At 42.2% G+C, this 27,631-nt stretch overlaps 2 protein-coding genes across 5 annotated transcripts in view; one reads left to right on the top strand and one right to left on the bottom strand.

Annotated features, from left to right (window-relative positions):
- Positions 1 to 22,907, top strand: part of TASOR2 (transcription activation suppressor family member 2) — a 65,673-nt gene extending 42,766 nt beyond the window's left edge. For all 4 annotated transcript variants that reach the window (XM_060293386.1, XM_030836878.2, XM_030836877.2 and 1 more), the window contains 9 exons: positions 1,152 to 1,394; positions 5,193 to 6,060; positions 6,390 to 6,819; positions 9,980 to 13,792; positions 16,893 to 17,018; positions 17,789 to 17,942; positions 18,876 to 18,981; positions 21,073 to 21,254; positions 21,684 to 22,907. In XM_060293386.1, the coding sequence (XP_060149369.1) occupies positions 1,152 to 1,394; positions 5,193 to 6,060; positions 6,390 to 6,819; positions 9,980 to 13,792; positions 16,893 to 17,018; positions 17,789 to 17,942; positions 18,876 to 18,981; positions 21,073 to 21,254; positions 21,684 to 21,802 (6,041 nt within the window). In that variant the 3' untranslated portion in view covers positions 21,803 to 22,907. The remainder of the gene's footprint in view (positions 1 to 1,151; positions 1,395 to 5,192; positions 6,061 to 6,389; positions 6,820 to 9,979; positions 13,793 to 16,892; positions 17,019 to 17,788; positions 17,943 to 18,875; positions 18,982 to 21,072; positions 21,255 to 21,683) is intronic.
- Positions 22,908 to 24,758: 1,851 nt separating this feature from the next.
- The window catches only part of GDI2 (GDP dissociation inhibitor 2), a 44,386-nt gene continuing 41,513 nt past the window's right edge, over positions 24,759 to 27,631 (bottom strand). Inside the window, exons 9-11 of the mRNA XM_030836885.3 lie at positions 26,040 to 26,184; positions 25,801 to 25,855; positions 24,759 to 25,712 (exon numbers count right to left, since the gene is read on the bottom strand). Of these exons, the coding sequence (XP_030692745.1) occupies positions 25,566 to 25,712; positions 25,801 to 25,855; positions 26,040 to 26,184 (347 nt within the window). The 3' untranslated portion in view covers positions 24,759 to 25,565. The remainder of the gene's footprint in view (positions 25,713 to 25,800; positions 25,856 to 26,039; positions 26,185 to 27,631) is intronic.

The following is a 27,631-nucleotide window of genomic DNA, read 5'->3' as shown; positions in this document are numbered from 1 at the left end:
TTCTTTGTCTTCTTAATTTAGTCTTAACAGTTTTCCTGCTTGACTTATATTTTGCCTTTTTTTATGCTAAAAATTTTAGAAATTGTAACCGGTATAAAATCAGAAGTCTTACTCTAAAAGCAAATAAAACTGCTGCTTTATTGCCTTTAATAGTTTAGTAGGGAAGAAAATAATTAGACCCAGGGAAATGTACAACATTAAGAGAGTCTAAAAGCTTTTTTAAAAAACCATTTGTTTTTCTAACCTTCAAAAGAATAAAATGAAATTGGTCTCTTTTCTACATTTCACTAGTAACCATCACATTCTGAAACTTTAATATGTTTTCTGTTCTCAATCAATTAGAAATAGTATTTTCCATATAATGTGATTTTAAAATATTTGCAAACATTCACATGTGTGATTATTTTATATAGTCAATGGGGAAAACGTTTTCACGGGGAACATTTATTAACTTTTTTTTAACTCTTAAAGGATTGAAACACTTTCTGCGTGTGATACAAGCAGGTTGTTAATAGTTTTTTCTCCTCATGTGCCTCCACCTTTAGTTCTTTCCTTCCTTCCCTGTGAGAGGTAAAGCTGAGCATTTTGTAAGAGAAATGAGCAATTATAATAGATTTATAGGAAGTTAAATCAGAAGAGGACTTTCTTCAATGTACCTTCCTCTGTCTTAAGAGATGATTTTTCAGGCAGTGTTAAAGCTTTGATATTTAGGTGTAGTGAAGGAAAATATGTAAGATGGCTCTTTGTGAACCTACAGTCTCTTCTCTACATTGTGATCATGGTTTTAACCATATGGCTTTATGGGAGCTGTGTCGCTTTTGTGTAAATTGAATTATCCGTCACCCTGTGCTGTGAACTAGCATGTTCAGCCTTACCTGCCACATCAGTCAGCAAAGATTATGGAATCTTCTTAAAAAATTAAGTCATGCCTTGTTTTTATAAAGTTATTACTCAGATATTTTTCTCCTAATCCTAATTAGGGATACAGACCAACACTTAGCAAGTTCAAAAATCTTTTAATGAAATACCCCAAATTTTATATTTTGTTCCCCATTATTAAAGTTTCCCCCCCAAAACAAATCAAAGGAAAGCTATGCTGATAAATATGTGACCCCCCTACCCCTTAAAAAACGGTGTCTTTTCTGCATAAGGTGCTGAAGTGCTGACTGCACAGTTTGTACAGACAACCAAATTGGATTGGAAAAACCAAGAAGCTCCTATTTCTGAAGATGTTCCAGTGTCAACGAATGCTAAAAGGGCAAGGAAACAAGAGACATCTCCAGTCAAAACTGTTCCAAGGGCTGAGCCACCTGTGAAGAAATCTCCACAAAAACAGAGGGAAAATATAGTAAAAGGCAATCAGAATCCCAGAATCAGAAAGCAGCCACAACCTGGTAAGAAGTCCTCTTCCTGTAAATTTCAGCACCGTAATACAGACTAATCGAGGTTATAAAATAGCATATTGAAGCAGTGTAAGATCAGTTGAAATCTGTCACGTTCTTATGGTCTTCTTTAGTTCAGACACTGACAGGACAAGTAACTTGGTTTCCCATTGTGAATAAATTAGAAAGTGCAAAGATTCATACCTTCACTAAATAGACCCTACTTTTCATTCTGCAGAAAGCCTGAACGTGAACTGTTCAGCAGAGTTAAAGTATAAATGGCCTTTTTTAATGACTAAATTCACAAGCAAGTAGCATCTGGCAGTATTTTTCTGGACCATAATCAGTTATAAAAAGGATATTATAAGTTTGTCCAGAGGGAACTGTAAAGACATGGTTCAAAGCAGTCAGTAATCCCGAATCCTGTATTTCATTTGTATTTTTTCTTGTTTTTTTTTTTGTTTTTTTTTTTTCGGTCTGCGGGCCTCTCACTGCTGTGGCCTCTCCCGTTGCGGAGCACAGGCTCCAGACGCACAGGCTCAGCAGCCATGGCTCACGGGCCCAGCCGCTCCGCGGCATGTGGGATCTTCCCGGACCGGGGCACGAACCCGTGTCCCCTGCATCGGCAGGCAGACTCTCAACCACTACGCCACCAGGGAAGCCCCTCCCTGTATTTGGTTTTAAAAGGCATTAAATTAATTTTAAAAGCAGTTTTACTTTTCTACTTCTACTTGTGCGGAAGTGAATAACCAAGTCTCCTTCTGTGAGCCAGCAGCTGACTGCTAGTTCCGTGTTCCACCTGCTGGAACCTCCTCGTTGCTGGCACGTTCCCTCATCACCGCGGACCTCACTTTTCTCCCAGCTCCATGTCCCTCTTCGCACCCGTCTCTCTGAGTAGAGTGCAGCTCCACCAAGCTGCAAAATCTATACATTTTACAGTATCTTCGGTATTGAGTCCTACTGTGTTGTATGTGTGGTGGTGTTTTTTGTTTAGAAAAACCTTCATTTCCTCATATCTCTGTATTTCCATCAATTTTCTGTCTAATCTCATGATTCTACTTTCTCTCATCTACCTTTAGGTTTTTTAAAAGCCTCAAATTTAGTGGAATTCAGGGAAAGAAACTCTTGTTTTGTTGGGGTGATGGTATTATGGATGAGCTTGGTTTTTTCTTTCCTCATTTTTAAAAAAAATTTTTTCGGCCACACCTTGCAGCATGTGGGATATCGGTTCCCTGACCAGGGATCGAACCCACACTGCCTGCATTGGAAGCGCAGAGTCTTAACCACTGGACCACAGGGAAGTCCCTTTCCTCAGTTTCGTTAATGTTGTTTATGGCTGAAGATTTTTCTGAAAGCTCCTCAGTCATATCACCGTACAACCTGTAGAGAGTCATACCCAACACAGACTCTCTGCTTGTCTCCCCAGGCAGTTACGAGGTGGTCTTACCCACGGGTCCACATTTCTCTCCTGCTGTTTCCCAATGCGTGCCTTCCCTGCCAGGCACATGGTGCCACCCACACGAACCACGCCTGTTGTCACCCCTGTGCAGTCCTCTCTGCTCAGCTAAGTCCACACGGAGCCATTTCCTGATGCTCTGATCTGTACTCATTTCTCCTTTTTTTTTTCATTTCTTTTTTGGGTTTTTGAGAACATTAAAGAGTTAATTCATACTATTTTCCAATCATCTGGTGTGTCTTGGTCCTGTCTTTCCAATTAGTCTGTAAACAGGATGAGTATAGATACATACATAATGCATTGTATTCCCAGCCTTGTCATTAGAATTCCTTGTGCTGAATTGGCTTCTATATACTTGTAGGCTAATCGATTAGCGGGAGGAGGTGTGCAACTGGGCATTGGCAGAAAAGTGAGCCCAGAAAATGAAAAGTTTCCAGAATGGGTATTCAGAAAGAGGCCGATTTGTATTGCAAGTGTCTGTATATATTGTGCAGCCACATTCCAAGTTAAAATTTTAAGATTACCACCTTTTAAATAATGTGTTAATTTTTCTTTTATTTCTTAATCACCCATGCTAATCCACTTCATTTCTTTTACTTGAAATATCAGAGTTTAAGAAGGCTCAATCCTTTTTTTGCTGAAACTAATGGTTTTCTGTCCTTTTTAAAGTTTTCAATATAGTTTTTATTTACTGAACTCTTTAATTTTTTATAATTTATTTGGCATCATTTTATCTATATTTCTTAAAAGAGATAGATTATCAGTATTGTATTTTTAATTAATTGAAAACCTCTAACAAGTCAGTTATTAAATGATTTACCTGAAATGACACATATTAAAATGAACCCTTTTTCTTGACTCAATACAGTGTTCTCTATATTCGACCTTCCTCATAGTGATACTCAGTGTAAGAACCATAGTATTTAAGGATAGAATGAACTTAGTGTCAGTAAACACATCAGATCCTAAAATGAATGTGTTTCCAGTACACCCGGAGGGTTCACGAGACAGCCCTCTTTGGGCCACTTTCTCGTACCTCACCCCGTTGGGCTTTGATATTTTAAATAAAAACTGGGCAGTGGTTGATTAATTTTACCCTCCTCACCATACACACACTCTTGTCATTCTGTTTGATGACCTCATAGGCCAGAGTTTTCTCTGTAAATGTACTGTCATTGGGCTTTGCAGACAGGTCAGTAATTTATTTCAGACCTGCTACTGCTAATTATAAAGAGGAGCACAGTTGGCTTTTCTGTCCATCCAGCCACCTGCTACAGGGACTCACTGCCCAGTATTGTTGAGAACTTTGTCCTTCATGATAACCACATTTTAAAAGGCTGAATCAAAGTCCTGAGAAGGCAAGTAAACCACCTGAGAATGTTAGTTTTCTGATCGAATGCCAGTGGGTAGATTTGAGTACCTGCTGTAAGAAGAATTATCAGTAGATGAGGAGATTTGCTTTTTTGCAGATAGAGAGGAAATATTTTTAATGCAGAAACTGAAGTTTTAAAACTTGAAATTAATTGGCGATTCTGAATATTCTTACTTTTCTCATTTTTTATTTGTATCATAACGTATTATAAATATCATTATAACATCATAAACATTATAAACATCAATATGGTTAAAAATCATCTCTATTTTGAACTTAGGTGACTTCTCTAATAACTTGCCAAGGGAAATGATTTCTAAGAAAGTACATTAACCTTCTATAATATACACTTTAAACTTAGAAATTCTTAGATTCTCACTAGATTGTAAGCTCTCTGAGGGCAGGAGTCTTGTTTTCTTTTCTTGTTTTTGTTTTTTTCTCTTTGTATATTTCTTTAGCTGAGCAGTATGCCTTGTGTGTAGATCAGTACATGCAGGTTTTTTTTTTTTTTTTTGCGGTACGCGGGCCTCTCACTGTTGTGGCCTCTTCCGTTGCGGAGCACAGGCTCCGGACGTGCAGGTTCAGTGGCCACGGCTCACGGGCCCAGCCGCTCCGCGGCATGTGGGATCTTCCCGTACCGGGGCACGAACCCGTATCCCCTGCATCGGCAGGCAGACTCTTAACCACTGCGCCACCAGGGAAGCCTGAGTACATGCAGTTTTGAAGGGTGATTTCTTTTTAAATTAATATGCACATTCCTTAAGACTTGTTCCTCTGGTAAATACATTATAATACATCAGGAAGTTGGACAAGACCTCACTCTGGTAATAAAAATTTAACATACAATTTATGCAACATATCAAGAGGTTTTTCTTGAATATGTTGACTTAACTGTTGATTTTCACTGAACCATAGTAATATGACAAAGAATTAATTCTATGGAAATCAAGTGTTATGTGTCTTTTTTTCTTTTATGCTGAAGCCAAAGGAGAAACTTCTTCACAGCTTCAATCAGAAATTTCAGATGGTCAAGAAGTTATTAGCATAAGTACAGCTCAACCAGAAAATATCACAGTGGCTCCAGAAGACCCACCTGAAAACTCCATTGTCAACTGTGACTCCCAGGCCCTAAATATGTTGGCTGATCTTGCATTAAGTGCTGCTACCTCTACCACACCATCCTCTGAGCCCAGAAACTTGCCCTGCTCCTCTGAATTGCCACAAAATGATGTTTTGCTTTCTAAAGAACATTCTTTGCGTGGTACATCAGACCACGAATATCATAGAGGAGTTAAAAGTCAAAAAGGTGGACCGTTATCCAAGCCCTCTGATAAGAGTAATCTGACATCAGACCCCACGGTCAGCCAGGAGGAAGAAAGCTTGGTTGCTGGCATTCAGGCCCCTGCAGAAGCCCAGTTGGCACTGCCTGAGGAAACCCTAGGAAGTTCCGACGCAAGCCAAAGCTCTTTTGTTGCTGTGGAGCATTCCTATGCCCTGCTCCTTGCAGAACATTCAAAGAAGCATCTACAGCAGAGAGGGGCCCCAGGCCCTGCGTTTGCCAAGAATGGCACAAAAGGCCCTGAAGCGGGAACCCCAGTGGGGAAAGTGATGCCATTTCGGCATCAGCAGGTCACCTCCCCACTGCAGCAGCTTTCCGAGGCCCCAGCGCTCAGGCGCAGGAGCAGGGTGCTGCCCTCCAGCCTGCAGGACTTCTGCCGCTCTCGTACCGTATTCAGCTGTGACGGCTCCTTTAAGGTCACTTTCATATGGGAAGCAGATTACGTGTTCAGCTTAGACAGCAAGTATACCAACAACCCCCTGGAGAAGACTGTAATCAGAGCACTACACGGGTGAGTAGGAGTGACACTGGATGAAAATGGATGAACTTTTCTGTTGAGATAAATGTAGCGAGAAGGGATACTTGTGCTAAACTCTGGGGAGGGAGAAGGAAGTGTGTAAAATCCAGTAACTTGGGAATAATACCAGGCAGATTCACTGTAATTATTTGTTACATCAACTTCATTTTTATTTTACTCATTGTTTCATGGTCATGTAATTTTTAAAATAAAAATGAACACAAAAACTAAGGTTAATAATTAAGGCACTTATTTATGATAAGATAATCAACTAAAATAGTCATTTTCAATGATTTTGGTTTCTTCTTTCTTTAAAATCTCAGGCCTTGGAATACTGATTTACCAGATAACATGGAAGAAGTGAGGCTTTTACTTCATATGTGGGTAGCTCTGTTTTACAGCAATCAAAACAAAGGCATACAATCATCCCGAAAAGTAGTAGAACACAGCAACCCAGCAAAATACGTGTGCATAAATAGCACGTTAGAATCGTTTGAATTCAGTGAAATTGAGGAGTCCTCCGGTGTAGAAAGGTGCTCCGTAGACCCTCTGTTGGAGACTAATGAGGCTCCCAGAGGTCCTACTGCCAAAGTGTCCTTCCCAGACACTGACCCCCTGCTTCCTTTCATGAAACCACCGCCTGTGAGAGGCTTGGAGCTTTGGGTGCAGAATGAACAGAAAGAAATGTTTGCAACAGCAGGTCATCCAGAGACCCCGGAAAGCCAGAATTTCATCTATTCTTGTAATAATGAGGTAGGTAAAAGCTGAATACTGTAAATGCTGGTATTATTTTTGAAGAAATTGTTTTTGTACGTAAAATCACATTCATAACAAGGAATTGGTTTCTTTAGGAAAGTGGATTCTCTAGCTATGTAAAGGATTAGAATGCCAGAAACTTAGTTTACAAAGTCTGGATTGTCTGCAGGTGGAGCTTATCTACCATCCTGATTGAAGAAACAAAAGTAGGAAAAAAATCGTAGGCCTCAGATGATCTGGGAGCCAACCATAATTATGTAACTTTTTAGTTGTATGATTTGGGGCAAATTACTTGTTCTCTGAGCTTATTACTTTTTAAAAGAGGTGAATAATACTTATTCTGTTTACCTATAATAGTGTTTATGGATCAAATGCAGTAATAATAAATATAAAAAATCTTTGATAAACCTTAAAGGAAACTAAAATTGAATATATTAAAAAATATTTTTAAAAACAAATCCTGAGGGCTTCCCTGGTGGCGCAGTGGTTGAGAGTCCGCCTGCCGATGCAGGGGACACGGGTTCGTGCCCCGGTCTGGGAAGATCCCACATGCCGCGGAGCGGCTGGGCCCGTGAGCCGTGGCCGCTGAGCCTGCGCGTCCGGAGCCTGTGCTCCGCAACGGGAGAGGCCACAACAGTGACAGGCCCGTGTACCGCGAAACAACAAATCCTGAGGCAGTAAATAAAATGCCAGACCTCTCATAGGTCTGCAGATAACTGTTTGTAAATATGGAAAATACACTTTGTTTCATTTCACTGTTCTCAACTGATAGGACAGATAATCGAATTTTTTTTTCTTTTTTTTTTTTTTTTTTGCGGTACACGGGCCTCTCACTGTTGTGGCCTCTTCCTTTGCGAAGCACAGGCTCCAGACGCGCAGGTTCAGCGGCCACGGCTCACGGGCCCAGCCGCTCCGCGGCACGTGGGATGTTCCCGTACTGGGGCACGAACCCGTATCCCCTGCATCGGCAGGCAGGCTCTTAACCACTGCGCCACCAGGGAAGCCTGATAATCGAATTTTAATTGGAGCAAATTAAAAAGTTGTATCAAGATTCTAAGTAAATGGATTGACAAAATAACTGCCTTTTTAAGCTTTCAGAGCAGATTTATTACAGAATAATTTTACATGGGTTTGGGCACCTTCAGTGCCTGTGTGAACATTGAGTTTCTGTACCTGGGCTTCCGTGGGGATTTGCAGGTCCAGGGGTGAGCCTCAGAGGGTCTGTGAGTGTCTGCAGATGCTCATCTTCATCAGAATGAAGACTGGTGGAACGCTGTGGGCCAGAGACTGGTCTGAGCCCTTCACTCGCATTAGCTCAGTTAATTCTCACACGGCTGGGTGAGGTAAGGACCGTGCCACCCATCTCATAGGTGAGAAGACTGAGGATGGAGAAGTACAGAATGGCCTGGAGGCACATAGTAAATTGTCCGGCCAAGACTCAGATCTGGACACTCTAGCTGTTTCTCAATGTCTAATTCTGTGGATGTATTTATGTATATATATGCACATATGTGTGTGTTTATATGTGTACACATAAAATATATGTTACGTGTGTATGCGTTTTTTTTCTGAGGATGGCGTTCATAAATTTCATCTTATTCTCAAAGAGATACATAAAATCACTACCTTAGAATAAGAAAGTATTTATGTTTAGTCAGGCAGATTTTATTATTACATATATATTTATACACACACTAGTTTCTTATAAAGTATTTTTGGTTGTGGTACTTTAGTAATGTCCAATTAGGAATGATTTTCTTGCAAACATGAAAGAGTATTAAGTAGAAAGTAGAATGTTAAAATTAACGATTCCTAACACTTTCTATAGCATATACTTAGAAATATGTTTCCGTCATCTTCTTGAATACTGTACCCATACTTTAAAGGTGCACACACATCCTGTACCACTCCCTATTCTAGGGCAAACTAGGATTATCAAAGTTTTCATTTCACTAAGAGCACAGGCATGGTGAGATTCACGACTATGGCCCAACATTATCAGCCACAGTATGATTGGGAGGGTCATAGAACTGTTCTCAGAATGTGTACCATCAAGAGTTTTCTATGCTTTGTATCTGGCCAGTCGTGTCCTCCTAAAACCAGTCTCAGCTCCTCCCTGCCAATTACTCAGGTCAGTGTCTTTCTTTGACTAAGGCAGAAATGTTTTTAACAAGAGATTTGAAACACAGGTCCTGACTTACAACACGACTGCTTCAAAATATGGCAGGAAATCTGTGACCGTAGTGTTCCAGAACTACAGGTGTAGGTCAACTGTATGATCAATCCACTTTACCATATTCTGAACAAGACCATTCTTCAGCCTTTAAAAAAGAAAAGAAAAGAAACAGCCTTTTTATGAGGTTATCAAAATTGTCCAGAGGTATTTCTGTTACTGTTTATCCTAAATCCTTTCTGGTACTGTTTAAATCAGTCCTTTTAGTTTAGTTTATTAATGCAAGCTGCACTGTGTTTTCTACTGCTTTGTTGAATAGGGAGGTATTAAAATGAGAGAGAGATTATGTCCAGTTATAAGCTAAGAAGACAGCTAAGGGGTAAGGGACCTTTATTTAACAGGATAGAGATTGATACCTTGGGAAAGCTGCTTATCAGTGTATTCTGAGTACAAGAGATAATAATTAGTGTTTCCTCATGGGAACATTCCAGATGACAGTGCATTTATAGTCTAATTGAAAGCTGGTGTTTAAAATAAGTTATTCTTTGCTTTAAAGATTATCTTTTAATCTTACTAAAAATAATTTAAATTAATTGAGCACTTTTTCCTCTACTGCTGCATTTCTGAATTAAGTGATGCTATTTAGCAAACAGTCTGCATTTTCAAGTCTTTAAATTGCCAGTGGTCTAGCCACTTTTCTTCCCAAAAGTCCATTAAAAAAAAAAAAGGCTGTGCAACTAAGAAAGTTTTGGAGTTCTCGTGTGTGTGTATTTAGATAAAACAAATTCCTATTTGGGGGGTATTTTAAGCCTATCTAAGAAGAGAGGGATTTGCTTGATCTCTACCCTATGAAGATTCAAAAGAACAGAGCAAACTGAAATTGATCTTTGTTCTGTTCTTCACATATGTAAATGCTTGAAAAAAAGATCTATTTGGCTCTTGATTTTTTTAATTAATTTATTTCTTTTGCTTTTATCGTTTCAGATAATTGGGGGGAAAGCCGAACAAGAGTCATCAGATAAACTAGAGACCTCTAATCTGGTGCTTTCTAGCATTGGAAGCACCCAAACTAATGGATCTTCTATTCCTGCTGAAGATAAAACTTTTGAGCCACTTGATGGCACACAGGTGACTTCTTATAATGATACCGTCACACAGTCCACATTCGCCAGGACTTACGATGGGATCAGCAATCCGTCAATGATTTTTCAAAAGTCTGTGTACAGCACCCTTGAAAGCAAAGTTGATGTTTTTCATGCAAAAATGCAAACAAAAACAGGTGCTTTGCAGGGCCTTATCCAGCACAGCAGCTCTATAAACAAAGAATGTCAGTCATCGTTGGAAGGGGAGGATGATACGGAGTATGTAGTGATTAATCTGGAACCAGTTACATTCACTTTTGAAAAAAATGCCTATGCACCAATACAGACAGAAGTTGTAAACAGAGCTGATAAACCTACAACCTTTAATGTGGAGTTGATTAAACAAGTATCACCTGCTACAAGCCTTAGACATCCTGTGTCCGCATTTGAAAAGGCACAGACACAGGGTCTTAGGGACGTTCCCTCTCTGGCAGTGTCAGGACAGCAAGGCGCTAAGTACCTTTGTGCCTCCTCAGTGAGTAGAGAGATACTTGCTAAAGAAATGTGTTCATTACAGAAAGGACAGGCTGTTGCAGGCTCACCATCGCCGTCTGATAATTCCCTTGTAACAGAGGCATTATCACTAGTTAAAAGTTCTAGTTATTTGTTACCCAGAGAAGAAATGAAGCTCTCTCAAGAATGTTTTCTGTCAGCTCAGAGTCTCTTTAGCATCTCTTCGGAAGAGACTGTAGAGTCGTCCCAGCTTGAAGAAGTAGTCTCATCGTCGGCCTCTGACCCCTTGGAAGAAAAGGATTCACTTGACTGCATCCCATCAATGAGGAATGCTTCGGATGGCTCTTCAGAACTAAAGAATGACAAGAGTGGTCTAAACAGTGAAAATATGAGTTTTGAAACATTTAATTCTGCATTTACCAAACAAACCAGCCTATCTGTGACTAGAGAGGAAGTCAGCCTCGAGTTATCAGAGGAGGATTCTGACCTTGACCTCACTCTCACCATATCACCGCCCACAAGTCCCTGGGAAGAAGCATCCGCTGGTGAAATGGAGCAGCAGCAGGAGGCCACGTTACCCTGCTTAGAGCTTCAGGAGACAGTGGAAGAAATAATTGAGCCTGAAGAGGTGCCTGATGTGAACTCTGCTGATCACACGTCAATGAAACCACGAGAAAGTGAGAGAAAAGGTGATAACTTACAGACAGTGGCTTTCATACTTTCGAAAGAAACCTGTGCCCTTGAGGTTGCAGAGGAAGTTCATGCTGGTTCAGACTTCTCCTTCAGTTCTTTAATTGAAGAAGTGTCACCAGCTTCTAGCCCTGACTGCCAGGTACCAGGTGAAGAAGCACAACCAGCTTGGGCTGTATCTCCAAGTAGTTTTAAACTCTGTGATGCACACTGTAAGAAAACTGACAGATCCTCCCAGGTTGAAACAGTAGATTTGGCCATAACAGAAAAAGAAAATTCTTTTGTTGGTCCCACCCATCCAGTGGGACAAGATAACTTAACTCAGATACAGCAAATGCAGCTTTCTGCTGAAATGCCTCTAATACTAAAAAATCACCCAGGAAGAAAAGATAGATTTTTAACCCTTCCTGGTGAAGTCACTGAGGAAATTGTCCCAAGTGAGTGTGGTGAGGGTTACTCTTTCTCAGAAAAGGTGCCACACCATGATGCAGAGTTAAACCAGCCTGCCTCAGCTGCCACATGCAGAGATTCTCTAGAAAACCTGGTAACGTCAAGAAATCCACTGCAACCAATGAGTGTAGAGAACAGAAATCCCCACCTAAGTCATCTTGTGGATACCAGTGAGCCTCCGTTTAGCCCTCAGAAGATCCTTGAAAATAAGTCTTTTGCTGACACGTTTGTTTCTACAACCACACCAAGTGGTGTGAATGTGTCATTAAAACAGCAGACCAGCTCTAAGAGCCTTAAGGAAAATGACTCGAGCAGTGATGTGAAAACAAACGAACTCTGTTACATCCTGGTTAAGTCCTTGTGCCTTGACCCAGTTGCTGGAGCTGAGGCTGTGCAGGCCCGCGGGTACCTGGAGCTCCCCAAGCCCACCCTCTTCTCGGGAGGGGCCACCCTAACCCACAGGGCAGGACCCAGCGATGCAGAGATGGAGTTTGAAACACAGGAGATGATCGTCAGAATGGCCAGTCTGCTGAAGAATAATGAAACTGGAGCTGAGTTATGTGAAACAGCTATAGATCTAGGAGGTGTCGGCTCTCAGCTGCACACCACCTCTTCAGAAGACAGACACAAACCGGCCCACATGCTGCAAGATGAGTCACCGTGTGCAGCAAGAGCTCTGCTGAATGGTGGGCTTTTCCCTGTCTGTTTACATGCTGATTCTTACCAGAATACAGCAGCAACCGGTGAAACTATCGATACAGAGCCTTCTTCCTTTGTTCCCAAATCTTGTGCCCCTCTTGTTTGTGGGGTCTTTGAAGAGCAGGTGGAAGATAAGAGTGCTGATGAGGGGCTGAGGGCTGAGTGGGGCTCTGTGACCCGAGGTGGAGGCCTGGATGTCAGTGTGAACTCTGACATCCATTATGAACCACTTTCTGGAGACTCGGATCAAGACTCTTTTGGTGAGTGTGGAAACCCCAGATTAGATACGGAAGAGTCCTGTACTTTGCGATATAGTCACACCGAGAAAAAACAACGTACTTCCAAAGATGGTTTTGACTCTTTCCTGAACCTAAACAACAGTGATAATGACGACTGGGGCTACTCGAGCCAGGTTCCAGGGCTGGAGACGGGCATTTCTCCCAGAAGCTGGCCCATGGGATTAAAGAAGGAAGATAAGTGTGTGCCCTCTTACGTCCAAATCCGAGATCTCCGTGGGATCCCCAGGACCTACGCTAACTTCACTGTCACTAAAGACCTGAGAGACACTACGAGAACCCTGCATAGCCTGTGCAGGCACCCCGGCATCACGGCCAAGGGCGGCTTGCTCAGCTCCTGGACAGACACTTGGCAGGTGGCAGACGACCTCACCCAGAACACTTTAGATCTGGAGTATCTGCGTTTTGCACATAAACTAAAACAAATTGTGAAGACGGGAGTTGCTCCATGTTCCGCCCCTTCCACCGCCGTCTTTCCTAAGGAGCCCCCTCTCCAGGGCGCCATGGGGGCTTTCCCTGCGACAAAAGTGCCCGAGGCCCCAGGGCTGCCTCCTTCCTCCCGTAGCAGGAGTCCCCTCATGGTGACAGTCGTGCACTCAGACCCCAGACACCAGGGTCAGCAGGCGAGAAGGCAGACACCCAGCTGTGTGGGCCGTTCCTCCTCCTCCTGGAAGGAGAGGTGTGGCCACGATAGAAATCATCTCCCAAACTCTGAACGAAATTCGACTGTTTCATACCACCTCAACAAACTGAAATATAACAGTACATTGAAAGAGTCCCGGAATGACATTTCCCTCATTCTCAACGAATACGCCGAATTCAACAAGGTGATGAACAGCCACCCGGTCATCTTCCAGGAGAAAGAGCCACATGCTGCTTCTGGAGAAGCCAAACCCCGAGAGCTGTGTCCCTCCATCCCTCAGTCAGCCTCCTACGATGACATGGTTGCAGACCTGTGCACCAGTCTGCACGTCAAACTGGAGAGGGTTGTGAAGGAGGCTTGTACCAGGACCTTCCTCTTCCACCTCGTGGAGACAGAGGACAAGTCATTCTTTGTAAGAACAAAGGTAAAGTGCCAGATTTTTCTTAACAGTTTATATTATTTTGATTGCTGTCTACGTTTTTTGTAAGTAATACAGGATTCTCAGCTTCAGAAAGAAGCCATTGATATGAAGTGGTGTTTCAGCTTCTCAGCTCAGTCTTTCCCTGCAGACTAAAGGTTTGGCCACAGGGATCTGCCGTTGTACTATATTTGAAGATTTGTATGATTACCCAGGATTAGTGCAGTGAGTTCTTTTCATAAAACAGTACCAGTGGAGGCATATTCAATTGTACACACACACACAGGCCAAAGGTAAGATTCAGCTTTAAAAAAAAACTTACCTGTGTACCTCCATTAGTGTGGAGAGTGAGGGGGATCCAGGGTCCTTCTCAGGTGTGCGTGTTGGAGCCCCGCGTGCGCAGGTGAGGGGAACGTTGCCTCTCCTGATCCTCACGGTCTAACGGGACGTGAGAAACATGGTAAAGATAACTGTGCAGCTGTGGCAGGTGTGGCGGGGCAGGTGCGAAGATGTCATTCTGAGGGTGGCAGACCTGGTCAGGGGCCCAGGGACGTTATCCTTCAGGAGAGGACGCCGGCCTCTCACCAAGTGTGGACGGGTAGACCAGTAAGAGTTCGGGTCCCGATGCCCGATGAGATTTGTTTCAGGTCCACGCGTGTCTGCCCTCGTGCTAAGTCTTGGGTTAAGTCGGGGTGGCTGCCCCGGGATGACGTGTCCCAGGAGACCCCTGCCAGCGCCAAGCTGCTGAGGAGCACAGAGTGCCTGCAGATGTTTGCAACGTCTGGGCTGAGTGACGAGCGTGACGGTCGCCATGACGGGTGCGCGGCGTGTAGATGCCAGGGCTGCTGCGGAGGAGCGAAAGGCCCCAGACCGCGCCTTGCGCCTCCTGGCAGGTCCTGCCCCACATCGGTCAGTGTGGACGTCGCAGTCATCAGGCACCTGCGGGCCGAGGCTCAGCGCTGCCCCGGGGGGAAGCACGGGGCCTGAGGAGGCTTCCGGAAGGGTGGGGGGCGGTCGGGGGTACGGCGATCACCGTCAGGGGTAAAAGGGCCACGTGGACATCACGCGGGGGCACTTGGGCTCTCCTGAGGTACCTGCAGGGCACCGAGAAATGTTTCTGAAAGATGAGGAGCAGCACGTTTGCACTTGACAGAGTGGTCCCTCCACCACAGCACGGAGAGTGGATTAGAAAAGCGAGGCAACCGGCCTCAACGCGAGGCTTCCCCGTGTCGCCCGAGTCAGCAGTATGTTCTCCTGTGAGGCGGCTGATGGCTCCTGTTTTGTATCATTTAATATGATTTTTAGTTTTTTCCAAATTTGTGGAATCAAGGATCCTTTCGTTGTCCAACATTCTTCACAAATGGCTGCCATATCTGGTCTGCCCTCCGCCCGCCCCCCTCCCCATTGTCTTTGTTGCAATTTCTGACAATTTTGGTAAGATTTTAGTTGAAAAAATAAAGCATTAAGTGGCCTTCAGTCTTTGGAAGGTGATTAGCCTCCAAAAGTAACCTGGAAATTATTTATTTTAACCTTGAATTAAAGTTGATTTTCTCTGGCTGAGTAGATACACCACACCCTGACCTGCGCTGAAATAAGTCAGGGATCGACTGAGTTAGCACCATGGCCATGTCCTTGTTTTACCACATTGAGCAAAATACTTGATTTCTTTTTGCTTCCATCTCAAAAGCAACAATGCACTATCTTAGTTCTTATGTCTTTTACAGAGCACAGGTGACGCTGGTTTTCATATGGGAGCAGTCACAGTGATGTTTATCGAAGTAACACTTCTAGATAACATGCTTGTTTCGGTAGTGACTGTATCATTTCATGGTAATATTTTATCACGTGGCCACTATTTACAACAGAAAATAACAAATTGTTTGCACCTTTAAAACAACTTCTAGTGAGAAAGTGGACATAGTATAAAGTACATTTGAGAATAAAGTGTGATCAAGAGCAAAGTGTTTTTAAAAAGCTCAGAAAGCTATGGTGGAGAATCCGTCTGTCCTGGAGCATTCACCAGTGATGGGGTATCAGGTCCTGTTTACTCATAAGGTGATTCAGGGTGTGACAGGATGGCCCAGAATTCCACAGGAGCTGATGAAAATGTTGAACCTATCAGAAAATGTATTAATTCAAATCGTTCATTAGTAAAATAGGTGAGGATTTATAAGGATTTATATTTAGATATTTTAAGGAGCTCTTTGTTAAAAGATATCTTGTCTGTAGGAATGTCTTTGAAAATACATCACCATACTTTTCTCATTTTATTTTTAAATTTTTATTGGAGTATAGTTGATTCACTATGTTGTGTTAGCATTGCCATACATTTTGAGTGAAAACTTGAAGTCAAAATTTGAGTTGTCTTGAGATCTGGCGGGGAGACTGACCAAAGTAACACCTTATTTTAGAAAGGAAATAACAAGTGATGGTCCGTGTTTTTGGTAAACCTCCAGAATCCTTCAGACAGAAACAATGTCAAAATCACAAAGGAGGACAAGGTTAAGGAACTTCTTTAACTACACGAACTTATCCTCCCAATGAGGCTTATTGCAGAACTGCTCTGTGGAACACAGCCGCGCCCCATAACCAGGCACAGTGGAACACCCGGCTCCCGCCACTCTTCAAAGCCTGGGTCCAAGCCACTGCCAGCTTCCAGAATCCGTCCTTGTTATCGATACTCAAAGTAATGCATAGGCATCATAAGTATTGTCAAAAGTCGTAGAAACATTTTGACTGGAGATGGCATTTTTAAAGTAAATATCTGCCTTCCCAAGGTAACTCCTTTGAATAGGGTGAGGTTCATGTATGTATATTAGTCTGAGGTTTCAGAAGAATCCACTTTTGATACTTTATGAACATGAAAGATTCATTATAAAGTGCTTTGCCTTTGAAATAAACTTCTAAATCCAGTTGTCAGTGATACCCAGGAGTCATTTTATATGTGAAAGCTGACATCTAGTAATAAGATAAACTGCCATTTATGTTGCCTTATTAGAACGTAATTTAGTAAACAGGATGTGGTCTTTGATATTTTTAGTAAACTGTAAAAGTAGTTCTGTGCAAGTATCCTTTTTTAAATCATGTCTATTTGTAAATCTTTCAGCATATTCTAAGGAAAGGAGGCTACACAGAAATTGAACCTCAGCATTTCTGTCAAGCATTTTACAGGGAGAAGGATATGCTCATAGTCATCATCAGAAATGAAGATATATCATCACATTTGCATCAGGTAGGTTTGGAAGTAACTTTCTTACGGAGAAATGTATTCTGGGCATTTTATGTTATTCTATAATTATCAGGCTCATCACTGCCTTTTTATTTAGGGAAGAAGTTAAAGCACAATACCATTTGTACTACTGATACTAACGTTGTAATTTACCAAGGTATTTATTTATAAGGCAAATTATGTCTCAGAGTTAAGAACATTTTCATAGTAACTAAGGGAGAACTTCGATGAAGAGAGACTGGTAAAATTTTCTCACCTGAAATATAAATCTACATTTGTTGATGTCTAACAGTAATAAATCTTGCTTTAAAAGGACTTTTGAAAATTTTCTTAACTCTTTGTTACCATATTTACCTATCAGTTAAATAAAAGTAATTGCTTGTCCCAAAAAGCTCTGACATCGAGGCTCAGCCTGGGCTTACGGTCCTGCGTCAGGAGGCAGGAACTGAACCCACAGCATGGACGCCACGTGAAGTGGGAGACTAGGGTGGTGGTGAGCTTGCCACCTGCCTGATTACAGGTCCCAAACCTCAGGTGTTCTCCCCTCATTCCGTCTTCCACCTTTGGAGTTGAGAGACCACTTTGTAACCAATCTTAATGAGTTTGCAGCATTGCTGATGGAGTTAAAATTCCTTATTAACTGACAGAATTACCAGTCAGTCGTCAAGGTTAAAGATATTTCCAGCTGTTCCTGAGTTTGGACACCCTTGGATAGAAATGACAAAAGTGACCCAATGAACCTGTCTTCACCGGGGTACCTTTTTATGTTTCAGATTCCTTCTCTGCTGAAGCTGAAGCACCTTCCCAGTGTCATCTTTGCTGGAATCGACAGCCCTGAAGACGTCCTCAGTTACACCTACCAAGAGCTGTTCCAGACAGGAGGCTTTGTGGTGTCAGATGACAGAATACTAGAAACTTTAACATTAGGTTTGTCTCTCATTTTCCTTTCATATCTAGTCAAATCAATTTCTCCTTGCCCAGTGATTCAAGTATTATTTCATCAAAAAGAAATCAGCATTAACTCAATATGTCACCGTCTGTTGAGGGCTTAATTTCTGTCATATGCTGTGCTAAATAAGCACTTTGCTCTTGACCTCTTTTGTATTAAAACCTCTCAGTAATGTGGCTAAACTACTCATACACATTTGAGAGTTTGTTATATTCAATTCTTCCCTTTGCCAAATCAAATCAGCTACATATTGGTTTAGAATCAGCCCTCTTTCCTCCATTTCTGTTGCCATCACCCCTACCGTTTTGTCGGTATCATGGAAATCTAAAAAAGGCTACTGGAAGTCTTCTCAGTCATCTGCTTAAACACTCATATATAAATAGTTTCTCTCGGGGCAATGAATTTGACGTCAAAGAATGTTCGAGCACAGGGCAGACACTTTATGTACAATCAAAACCTGCCCAGCTCTGATAGCACATTAGAAGTAAACATGGATACCACTTCTCCATTGAAGAGGAGGAGGACGTACCTTAACAAGCATGAATGTTGCATAGAAAGTGGAGTTGAAAATATTTGTAGATTCTGTATTTAGAAGCCTAGACCTATCTTATCTCTGTTGCAACAGGACCCCGCTTTCGTTCCATCCATAGATTTATATACACTCAGAGCTTTTAACTGCTAATGACTGCAGTGCTCTTCTCTCCTGCTAGTGTGAGAAGGTGGGGCTGGGTTGAGGGACCATGGGTTAAAGTGTGGCACAGCATCCTTCCTGCCCAGCTACAGGAGTGGCAGTGATGGTCAACACTCAAACATGGGGCCTTATTCTCACAAATCATCATCCCTGGGCTTTGACTAGACAAGCCAAAAATCCTAAAATACATCTTGTCTTGTCAAACTTGTTCATTCTGTAGTACAACTGAAGGAAATTATCAGAATCCTGGAGAAACTAAATGAAAATGGAAGATGGAAGTGGTTGCTTCACTACAGGGAAACTAAAAAGCTAAAAGAAGATGTGAGGTGAGACCTTTATGGAATTTGAGGCCTGGGTGTGGGGGAGGGTGGAGACACCTGGGTTCACCCAGAAAGGCTCCCTGAGCTCTGGACCAGTGTCATCCACGTGTTGCCACAAGGTCACTTTGTAAGAACATAAATCGTCTATGTCACTGAAGGCAGTGTTTAGGTCTGTGGACTGTTTTTCGGGTTTTGTTTTTATAGCAAGGCTTTCAGTGCAGGAAGCTGTGTTGTGACCATAATCCAGGGTCTGAGTTGCCTTCTCCAGACCAACAGTGACCAAGTCAGACACACACAGGAATCCTAAAATGTAAAAAAAATAAATTCACCTATGGGTTTTTGTACATTTATTGATAAATTAGGTTGCTCCAGTTATAAGGACAGAAAAATTGAGACCAGCATGTAGCCTTAATTTAACTCTTAAATAATAGACTAGAAACAGGCAGACTCCCTTAAATGAAGAGACTTGGGGCCTGCGGGAGGCCCTTCCGTATCAAAGATGGGCCTGCAGGTTGTAATGAGAGGGGAAAAGGAGTGTGGGAATGCAGAGGTGGACTGGGGGAATCTATAGATGGGACAGGTCATCTGTCACAGGACTGTCATTAGGACAGTCCTGTGACAGATGACCTGTCCCATCTCTAATAAGTTCACACATAGGAAGTAGACAGTACAAACCCACTTTAATGATGTGGAAGTTGAGGCACAGAGGATGCCAGACCTGACCCAGGCAGACAAGGAGGAAGTCAGGAAGCTGGGCTTTGACCCGGAATGTTCGTCTCCAACCTGACAGTTACCTTCTGTTTGACCGCACTGCTTTCTCCGGAGGAAGACAACTGAAATCGTGGATGTGCACGGGATCTCGAAAGATGGCCGAGAATAGCAGTTGGGGAAAGGCTTGCACTTAGGAGAGGAACTTGTACAGGAGGAAAAGAGGGAGCGGAACCGAGAGCTGAGACTGTCAGGGAGGAAGGGCTCCAAGGGGCCCTCACAGGGCTTAGTTAACACAGCACTTCAGAGGGAAGGTTCAACTTCAGGAGTAAGTACAGAAGCAGATGGAAAGCTGAGGTGGCAGAGCACACCTGTTAAGATCAGTCAGTGTAAATTAATTCAGCATGCATAGGACTTTGCGTAAACAGAGACACTTATGTCACTGGAATCTCTTCACATCAGGCCAGTCTCGAATAGTGAGAACTTTTCAGAAAACTTATCATATCCTTTTGCCCTTGGAGGCGGGGAGAATTTGTCCAAAACTAAAACAAAACAGAACAAAAACCATGCGTGGTTATGAGTAGCTACAAAACCATCCTCTAATTCATCTCTAGGCAGATACAGGACTAAATAGATACATAATTTTTTAAATATGCAAAATAATGCCACACATAGCATAAAATAGTAACTAGAAGCATATAAAAAATTTCTATTCACAGTGATAAACTATGTACAGTATGATGCCAGGCATATAAATTTACACACATGAAGGATAAAACCTGGAAGGAAATTCATCGTGATGCAGTTCATGGTGTGACTAGAGCTATGGGAATACGCAGGCTTTGGGTTTTCTCCAGCAAGCAGGAGCGAGGGTGTGAGTACTGGAGGGGCTGCAGGATGGAACACTTTCCTCTAAAAGGAAGAATAAAAGGTAGAAACAAGATTTAAAGTGAGGTGAGAAAATTCTAGCTGTTAGATGATCTTAATGAAGTTGGTGACTATCTAACCAAAAAGAAGTAGAGTGGTTTTGGAGAGCCAAAGCACGGGAAGCACTGCTGTATGAGTCAGGATGCAGGAAGGGGCCCGCTGGGAATGAGTGGGAGGCTTGCCAGCCACATGGCTGGAAGCAGTGTTCGATGGCCATGTGCTGTCCTTCCTGACGGGACGAGGAGTAAGTACACTCGGAATGTTTTGAGGGAATTCGACAGGACGGTGACGTCTGGGAAGCCAAGTGTGTCGTACAGAAGAACAAAGAAGGGAAAAGGAGTTTGACTAAGTATAGTGAAGGCCAGAAAAAGTCTAGGAATAAAGCAACTGAAAATTAAGATACAGAAAATCTTTCACAAACTTTAGACTTATCTAAATTTAACATTTTTGTGTATTTTTCAGAGTGGATTCAATTGCATATAAAAAGAACTTAATATTGAAATCGTATCAGAGTGCAAATATCTTTGAGCTGCTTCATTATCACCAGTGTGACTCCCGATTATCAACAAAAGCTGAGCACCTGAAATGTCTGCTAAACCTGCAAATTCAGCGTGTCCACGCGAGGTTTGCCGTCTTCCTTACAGGTAAATTCATAGCCTTAAGTTCTAATTTTCATCAACCAGTTAACGCCCAGTAGGTCCACTCTTTAGAAACGTCCTTCCATCCAAGTGGAGTCATTGGCGGCCAGGAATAAACGCACACGAGGCTGGGGCAGCAGGTATTGTGGGTTTTGTCCTGTTAATAGAAAAAAAAAAAAAACCTGTACTAGATCTGTTAAGTGTAACCATCTAAGCTTTTAAAAAAGTGCCCATCAGTGGTTTCAGCTCCCTCCCTCCCACCACCGCCCATGGAGGCGACTGCTCCCAGAGCTCCAACCTCATTCCTCACTTGAAACAGGCTCGCTTTTTCCTTCACGTGTATGAGTCTTTTTTTTTCAATAAAAGGAATTTTGCTACTTTTAAAAAGTATTAATGAATTTTTTTCACCAAAAAAGGTTATTTTTCTTTTTACAGAAAAGCCTGTTGTCTCCAGAGATGTCTTTGAAAACAGTGGCATCCTTGTTACAGATGTAAATGACTTTATTGAAAATATACAGAAAGTAGCAGCTCCGTTCAGGAGTAGCTACTGGTAAGAACACTTGTGACTCTCTCCCACGTGAGCTGGAACTGACAGCAGATGCTGACATCTGTGTCTGCGGGAAACCAGTTGCTCAAAAACTTTTGTACGTTATACGTCATGCTGTAAATTTAAAGTTTTGTTTATTTAGGGGTGCTGCTAGTTTGGCATAAATGGGACTTTCTCAAGTATCACTCATGAAATAACTAACCTCCATTCTATGAGTGTTTTCACCTGCAGTCCATCTGCTGTCAGGACGGAAGACAATGTAGCCTACATGCATAGACATTTTCCCCAGTAGGTAGCATCCTATTTATGGAATAGTTCTTGGTTATTTTATTTTAAAGACGGAATTATCAATTTTGTATTCAGGTGATTTAACTGCACCTTACCTAGACATCGGTGATGCCAACAACAAATGAGTATTTTCCCTTTTCTTTGAAAACCTTTGATTTATATGAGAAGACTGTTCTGTGTATCTCAGTGTTCTACAACTTGGGGGAACATTTTTCTTCATGTTTTACACATTGCCAGAATGTCTGACTTTGTTGTCTGGCTTTGTTCACAGCAGCACTATAGTTTTCCATTAGTTTTGGGTTACAGTGTTCAATATTATTGTTTTAAATTATTCTCATTTTAAGCAGAATAGCTTCAAAGCTATTCATTGAAATTAATGATAAAAATAAGAATTTCACAAGTGTACTCAACTGTAGCAAAAATAAGTCTATTTTAACCAGTAGCTTTGTTTTTGCACGTTAAGGTCAGAAATGCATATGTAATGCATGTTGTAGTCTGTTTTAAAGGTTTTACCACCTGTGTAAAAACTAACATCTTCAATGGCTCTATCTGCTGTTATTCATGCTACACTACATAAACATTTTTTTCCTAAATGGTACAAATTTATAAACTGTCATTTTCACTTACTCAGTTTTTGTAAACAGCGTACTACAAAAATCAATCCTCTGAGGAAGAAATAATCATTTATTTATATTAGAAATAATTTCTACAACAATCTATCTTTAAAACTCAAAACCAAGCAAAAACATTGGTAAGATACATAGTATCTATTTGGAACAAAGGTTTTTGTACCTAATTTGTTTCATTTTAATAAAGACAACTAAAAATCATTCAACTGCTTCTGCAATGATTTTATAGCAAATATTAAATTTGTAAGAGAATGTTTTACAGCACTTTAAATTTTTTAGGCCATTTAGCAGAATAAGTAGCTTCCAAAAGAATCCTACCACTTACCTCACTTTGGCCGCCATCTGTCAAGCCTCATCCCCGCAGGCCTGCCCGGTGCTTTCCCCTCCCTCGTGCGGTGCCGAGCAGCAGGCTCCAGCAAGAGGACACTTCACACGCTCCAATTGGCCCTTCCAGGGGGTCATGTCAGCCTGCACAGGAACTTCCCTCAAAAGCCATTTATCTGCTTTTATACTCCCCCTACAGAACCCAAAGTGTTCCTTTCCCCTCGGTATGTTCTTAGGAGGAGGAAGAATGACTGAGTTTTAATTCTTACCCTAGCTCTTGCTTAGAGACCCACTCAGCTGATTTTTACCCCAGGGATAAGAATCTAATAGGACCATAACTGTATTTGGTACACTGAATTAATCTGAAATTACTACGGAAAAGGAAAGTAACATTTACAGCGCACCTGCCAGCCGTGCTCCTCCCCTGAAGAACCTTCCAGCACCCACGAGGCCGCCCGTTCTGTAACTGAAGGCTTAGCCAGGCCACAGAGGAGCAGGCGCCTCCAGACTGAGCTTCTGCAGAGACTCTGCCCTCATCACCTTTGTGCCCCGTTGGCCTGGCACAGAAATGTTAGTTGTTCCAATAAATATGCCGAGTGCAGAATACGAAGACATCCTGATGCTTCCTTCGTACTACTAACCCAGCTTGTGCCTCCACCTGCGTTAATGGTTCACAATGTGAAATATTGCAGGAAAAGAGGGGAAAGGCCTGCTGGAATTTTAGATAATCTTATGAAAAGGAAGCAGTTGTTTTCAACCGGGGTTATCTGGGGTTGCCACGCCAGGGAGGTGCATACAATGTGCAGGACAGCCCACCTACAACAAAAAATTCTTCAGCCAAAAATGGATAGTATGAGATTGAGAAAGCTAAAGTAATCACTTGGATAATCGAAGTTATTATTACCCTAAATCCTTTAACAGATCGCCTACCTTAGTCTATGTCCTTCAGACTCAACTTTAAAAGAGAATACAGTTACAATGTCCTCATTCCTCCGACATAAATGACCGACTCAACTATAAAAGAGAATACAATGTCCTCGATATAAATGACAGCACATACAGTGAGGCTTGTAACAATCAAGGGGAAAGGAGGTACCACTAAAAACTGTCTACAATCTGAATTAAATGAAAATACTGGGACTTCCCTCGTGGCACAGTGGTTAAGAATCCACCTGCCAATGCAGGGGACACAGGTTCGATCCCTGGTCCGGGAAGATCCCACATGCCACAGAGCAACTAAGCCCGTGTGCCACAATTACTGAGCCCATGTGCCACAACTACTGAAGACCACGTGCCTAGAGTCCATGCTCCGCAACAAGAAGCCCAGACACCACAACGAAGAGTAGCCCCCACTCACCACAACTAGAGAAAGCCCGTGAACAGCAAGGAAGACCCAACACAGCCAAAAATAAAATTAATTAACTACATTAACGCACCCATTCCACCGGATGTCACTTACTCTCTGATGGGAACGAATCCTTGTTCTACACCACTACTAAGGATATCTAAGAAGGTCTAATAATTATATTGTACCAAGAAGTAATTCGGGGTCTACTCACAGTGAAGCCAGATGGCAGCACTCCACCAACCACTAGGGTCTTCAGCACTCTTCCCCATCATCCGTTTTCAGCTCTAGTGAAGGAAATGAGCAGCTGTGTCAAGGCCAGTACAATACTTACTAGCTCTGAATTGTCAGGACACAAAAGACCAACAAGAGGGAGCTGGTTTCCAGAGTTTGGCTTTATTTTGCAGTACAGAAATCATTTGGAGCCATTGTGAGACAGACATCATTGAAGCAGAGGCTCTGTCAAATCAATACTGCGTTGCAGCAGCTTGGTCCATTGAAGCAGCCACACCTGGGATACAAAAGAAGCTTCTACGTTTACCTGCTTTATGATAGTTTCTTTCCCCTCTGCTCTCATCAAATTTATTAGATTAAAACACCGCACACAGGCTTCCTCCAAAATGACTCTCAAAGTCTGGAGTTTGGTTAGAATTGGAGGCCCACATAAACCCAGCTTGTGGCTATGCTGCCTGGGCACTGTTCTAACACTTGATGTAAATGTAAAGGGGTGGGGAGGAGTGAGGGATACTGTCCCCAACGATGGAACATTCGATTCCATATCTCCTTAATGTCAAGAGGACAGATGGCACGCAAACTGTACTGACACAGCTCTTGAGCAGCAGAAGCTCATAACTGCAAAGGCTACACTGATTAAAAGATACAAATACTGTATCAAGTTCTCTGTATCAGTATCACAATGTTTTAAAACTGATCCTTCACTAGAAAAAACAAGCCAGTATTGGTTAAATTGAACAGAATGTGGGAACCTGCCAATTCTGAAGAGCCACTCCATGAAAACAAGTTAATACATGATATTAGAAAGGGGAAGAATATTTACTGGTACAGTGCTCTGCAATCTCTCAGCTTTGATTACAAAAGCAGGCCTTACAATATTGATTTCATACAATATGCATCATTTGCCAAATTTTAAGTTTGTCCTAATTAGATGATAACATGTACTGCTGTTAGTCTTCCCCATAGATGTCATTTTTCTTGCGCTTCATTTCCTCAAAGTCAAACTCGGATCCCATCATCCTCTTATAGATGTCCTTAATGTCATCACAGGTTGTCTCAAAGTGAGTTGTCGCATCATATGTACGGGATATAAAGATCTGGAAATGAAAGTCACAAAGACCTAAGACTATTTAGTGATGTCTCCCAATAAAGCCTGGTAATTACCCTTTTCAGATTGCCACTCACCTGGCTTTCTGTTCCCAAATCTTTTGGTACAAGGAGGTCACTGATGCTTACGAATCTGGAGGGGAAAAAGAATTAAGTAAGCAGGGAAGTTGACACGCCCACTCACCGCTTTGCCTGAAATTCAAAACCCAGGCTGGTAAGAGATGATGGCTGCTCTCATTGTTCTCATGGGGTTCTGTTCACCATGGAGCCAAAGGCAATCCTGGGTTTGAGCTGCTATAAATGAACACATCACTTACTTCTGCTCAATTGGTTCCAAGAGTTCCAGAGCTGGTCTGATTTCTTTCTCGGGCTCCTTGGTCTCCACGGTTGTGCTGGCGATGGCAATGTACTTGCCCTGTGCGGCCACATTGTGTGCGGAGGAGATCATGCAGACATAGATATCTGCAAGCAAGCAAAGCCACCTCACTGCCAGGGTCTTTAAACCTTGGGCCTGTGTGTGCACTCAGTTTCACCCATACTTCATTGAGGTGTGAGTTAAAATTACTTGGAACAGACTGGATATTCTAAGATTAAGTTTTATATGGAGACAAACAAGGTCATACATAAAATATACAAATATTCAGCAACTCTTAGCCTACTGGAGATGAAGGATTTATGTGGCAGTGAACGGTGGACAGGGAGATGACATTCTCTATCCAGATGTCACAGCTCACTGTGGAAACCTGTCTTCCTCTCTGAACCCTACATTTAGAAAGGTTTTGAATAGCTAAGATAGGATTTATTTAACTACTGATTTCTCATTTTTTAAGCAATATAAAATTGCAAACACAATAAGCTATTCTTGAGTTGGCATAAGCTCATAATAATTCCATAGATTCTACTTGTCTGTATACTACTAGTTAACTACGTAATTTCCAATATAAGAGATAATTACTAATTACTGGGCTCCCTTTACTCTTTTTACACTCTCCCTGACCCTGAGATCTACTTGGGAACCCTTGAAAGATTACTTTCATCTGTGTCTCTTAGTTCTCATAATAATCTTCTGTGATTTCATCTCTTACATGGAAAAAAAAATTAAAAGCTTTAGGGCTTCTAACTGAAAGGGGGGAAAGCTAGTGGATGAAAGAAAACTGGTTAAAGCAAACAGATTAGGAATTACGATTTCAGAGCTAAGTCCTGATCTTTTTTTTTTTAATTTATTATTTATTTTTGTCTGCGTTGGGTCTTCATTGCTGCACGCGGGCTTTCTCTATTTGTGGCGAGTAGGGGCTACTCTTCGTTGCAGTTCACAGGCTTCTCATTGTGGTGGCTTCTCTTGTTGCAGAGCACAGGCTCTAGGTGTGTGGGCTTCAGTAGTTGCGGAGCGTACGCTCAGCAGTTGTGGCTCACGGGCTCTAGAGTGCAGACTCAGTAACTGTGGCGCACGGGCTTAGTTGCTCTGTGGCATGTGGGGTCTTCCCAGACCAGGGATCAAACCCGTGTCCCCCGCATTGGCAGGCGGATTCTTAACCACTGCGCCACCAGGGAAGTCCTGCTAAGTCCTGATTTCAATCAGAGAAATCAAAGTTGTTTTCTAGCGCACTGCTAAAATCAAATACAAGTATTAAGTTGACAAATCATGACACAAAAGCAGTGCTGTCATCAGCTCAAAGTAACAGTGAAATCAGGTCAACTAATAAGCATAAACCTCCACAAGGCACACAATGTTCAAACCAGGCAAGACTGCCTGCTCATCCAGTCCAGCCTCTCAGTTCTACAGAAGAAGAAATGGAGGCCCAAAGAGTGGGGGGTACAAGTCCAAGGCGGGGCTCCTAGGCAAACGTTTCCATTTCAAAGTGATGACTTAGGATCTCTATGAGCTAAAAGGGATACATCACATTTTATT

This window comes from Globicephala melas, chromosome 2, assembly GCF_963455315.2.
Source record: "Globicephala melas chromosome 2, mGloMel1.2, whole genome shotgun sequence".
NCBI lineage: Eukaryota > Metazoa > Chordata > Mammalia > Artiodactyla > Delphinidae > Globicephala > Globicephala melas.
Note: the sequence above shows the minus strand (reverse complement) of the source record. Positions and strands in the feature narration are given on the sequence as shown.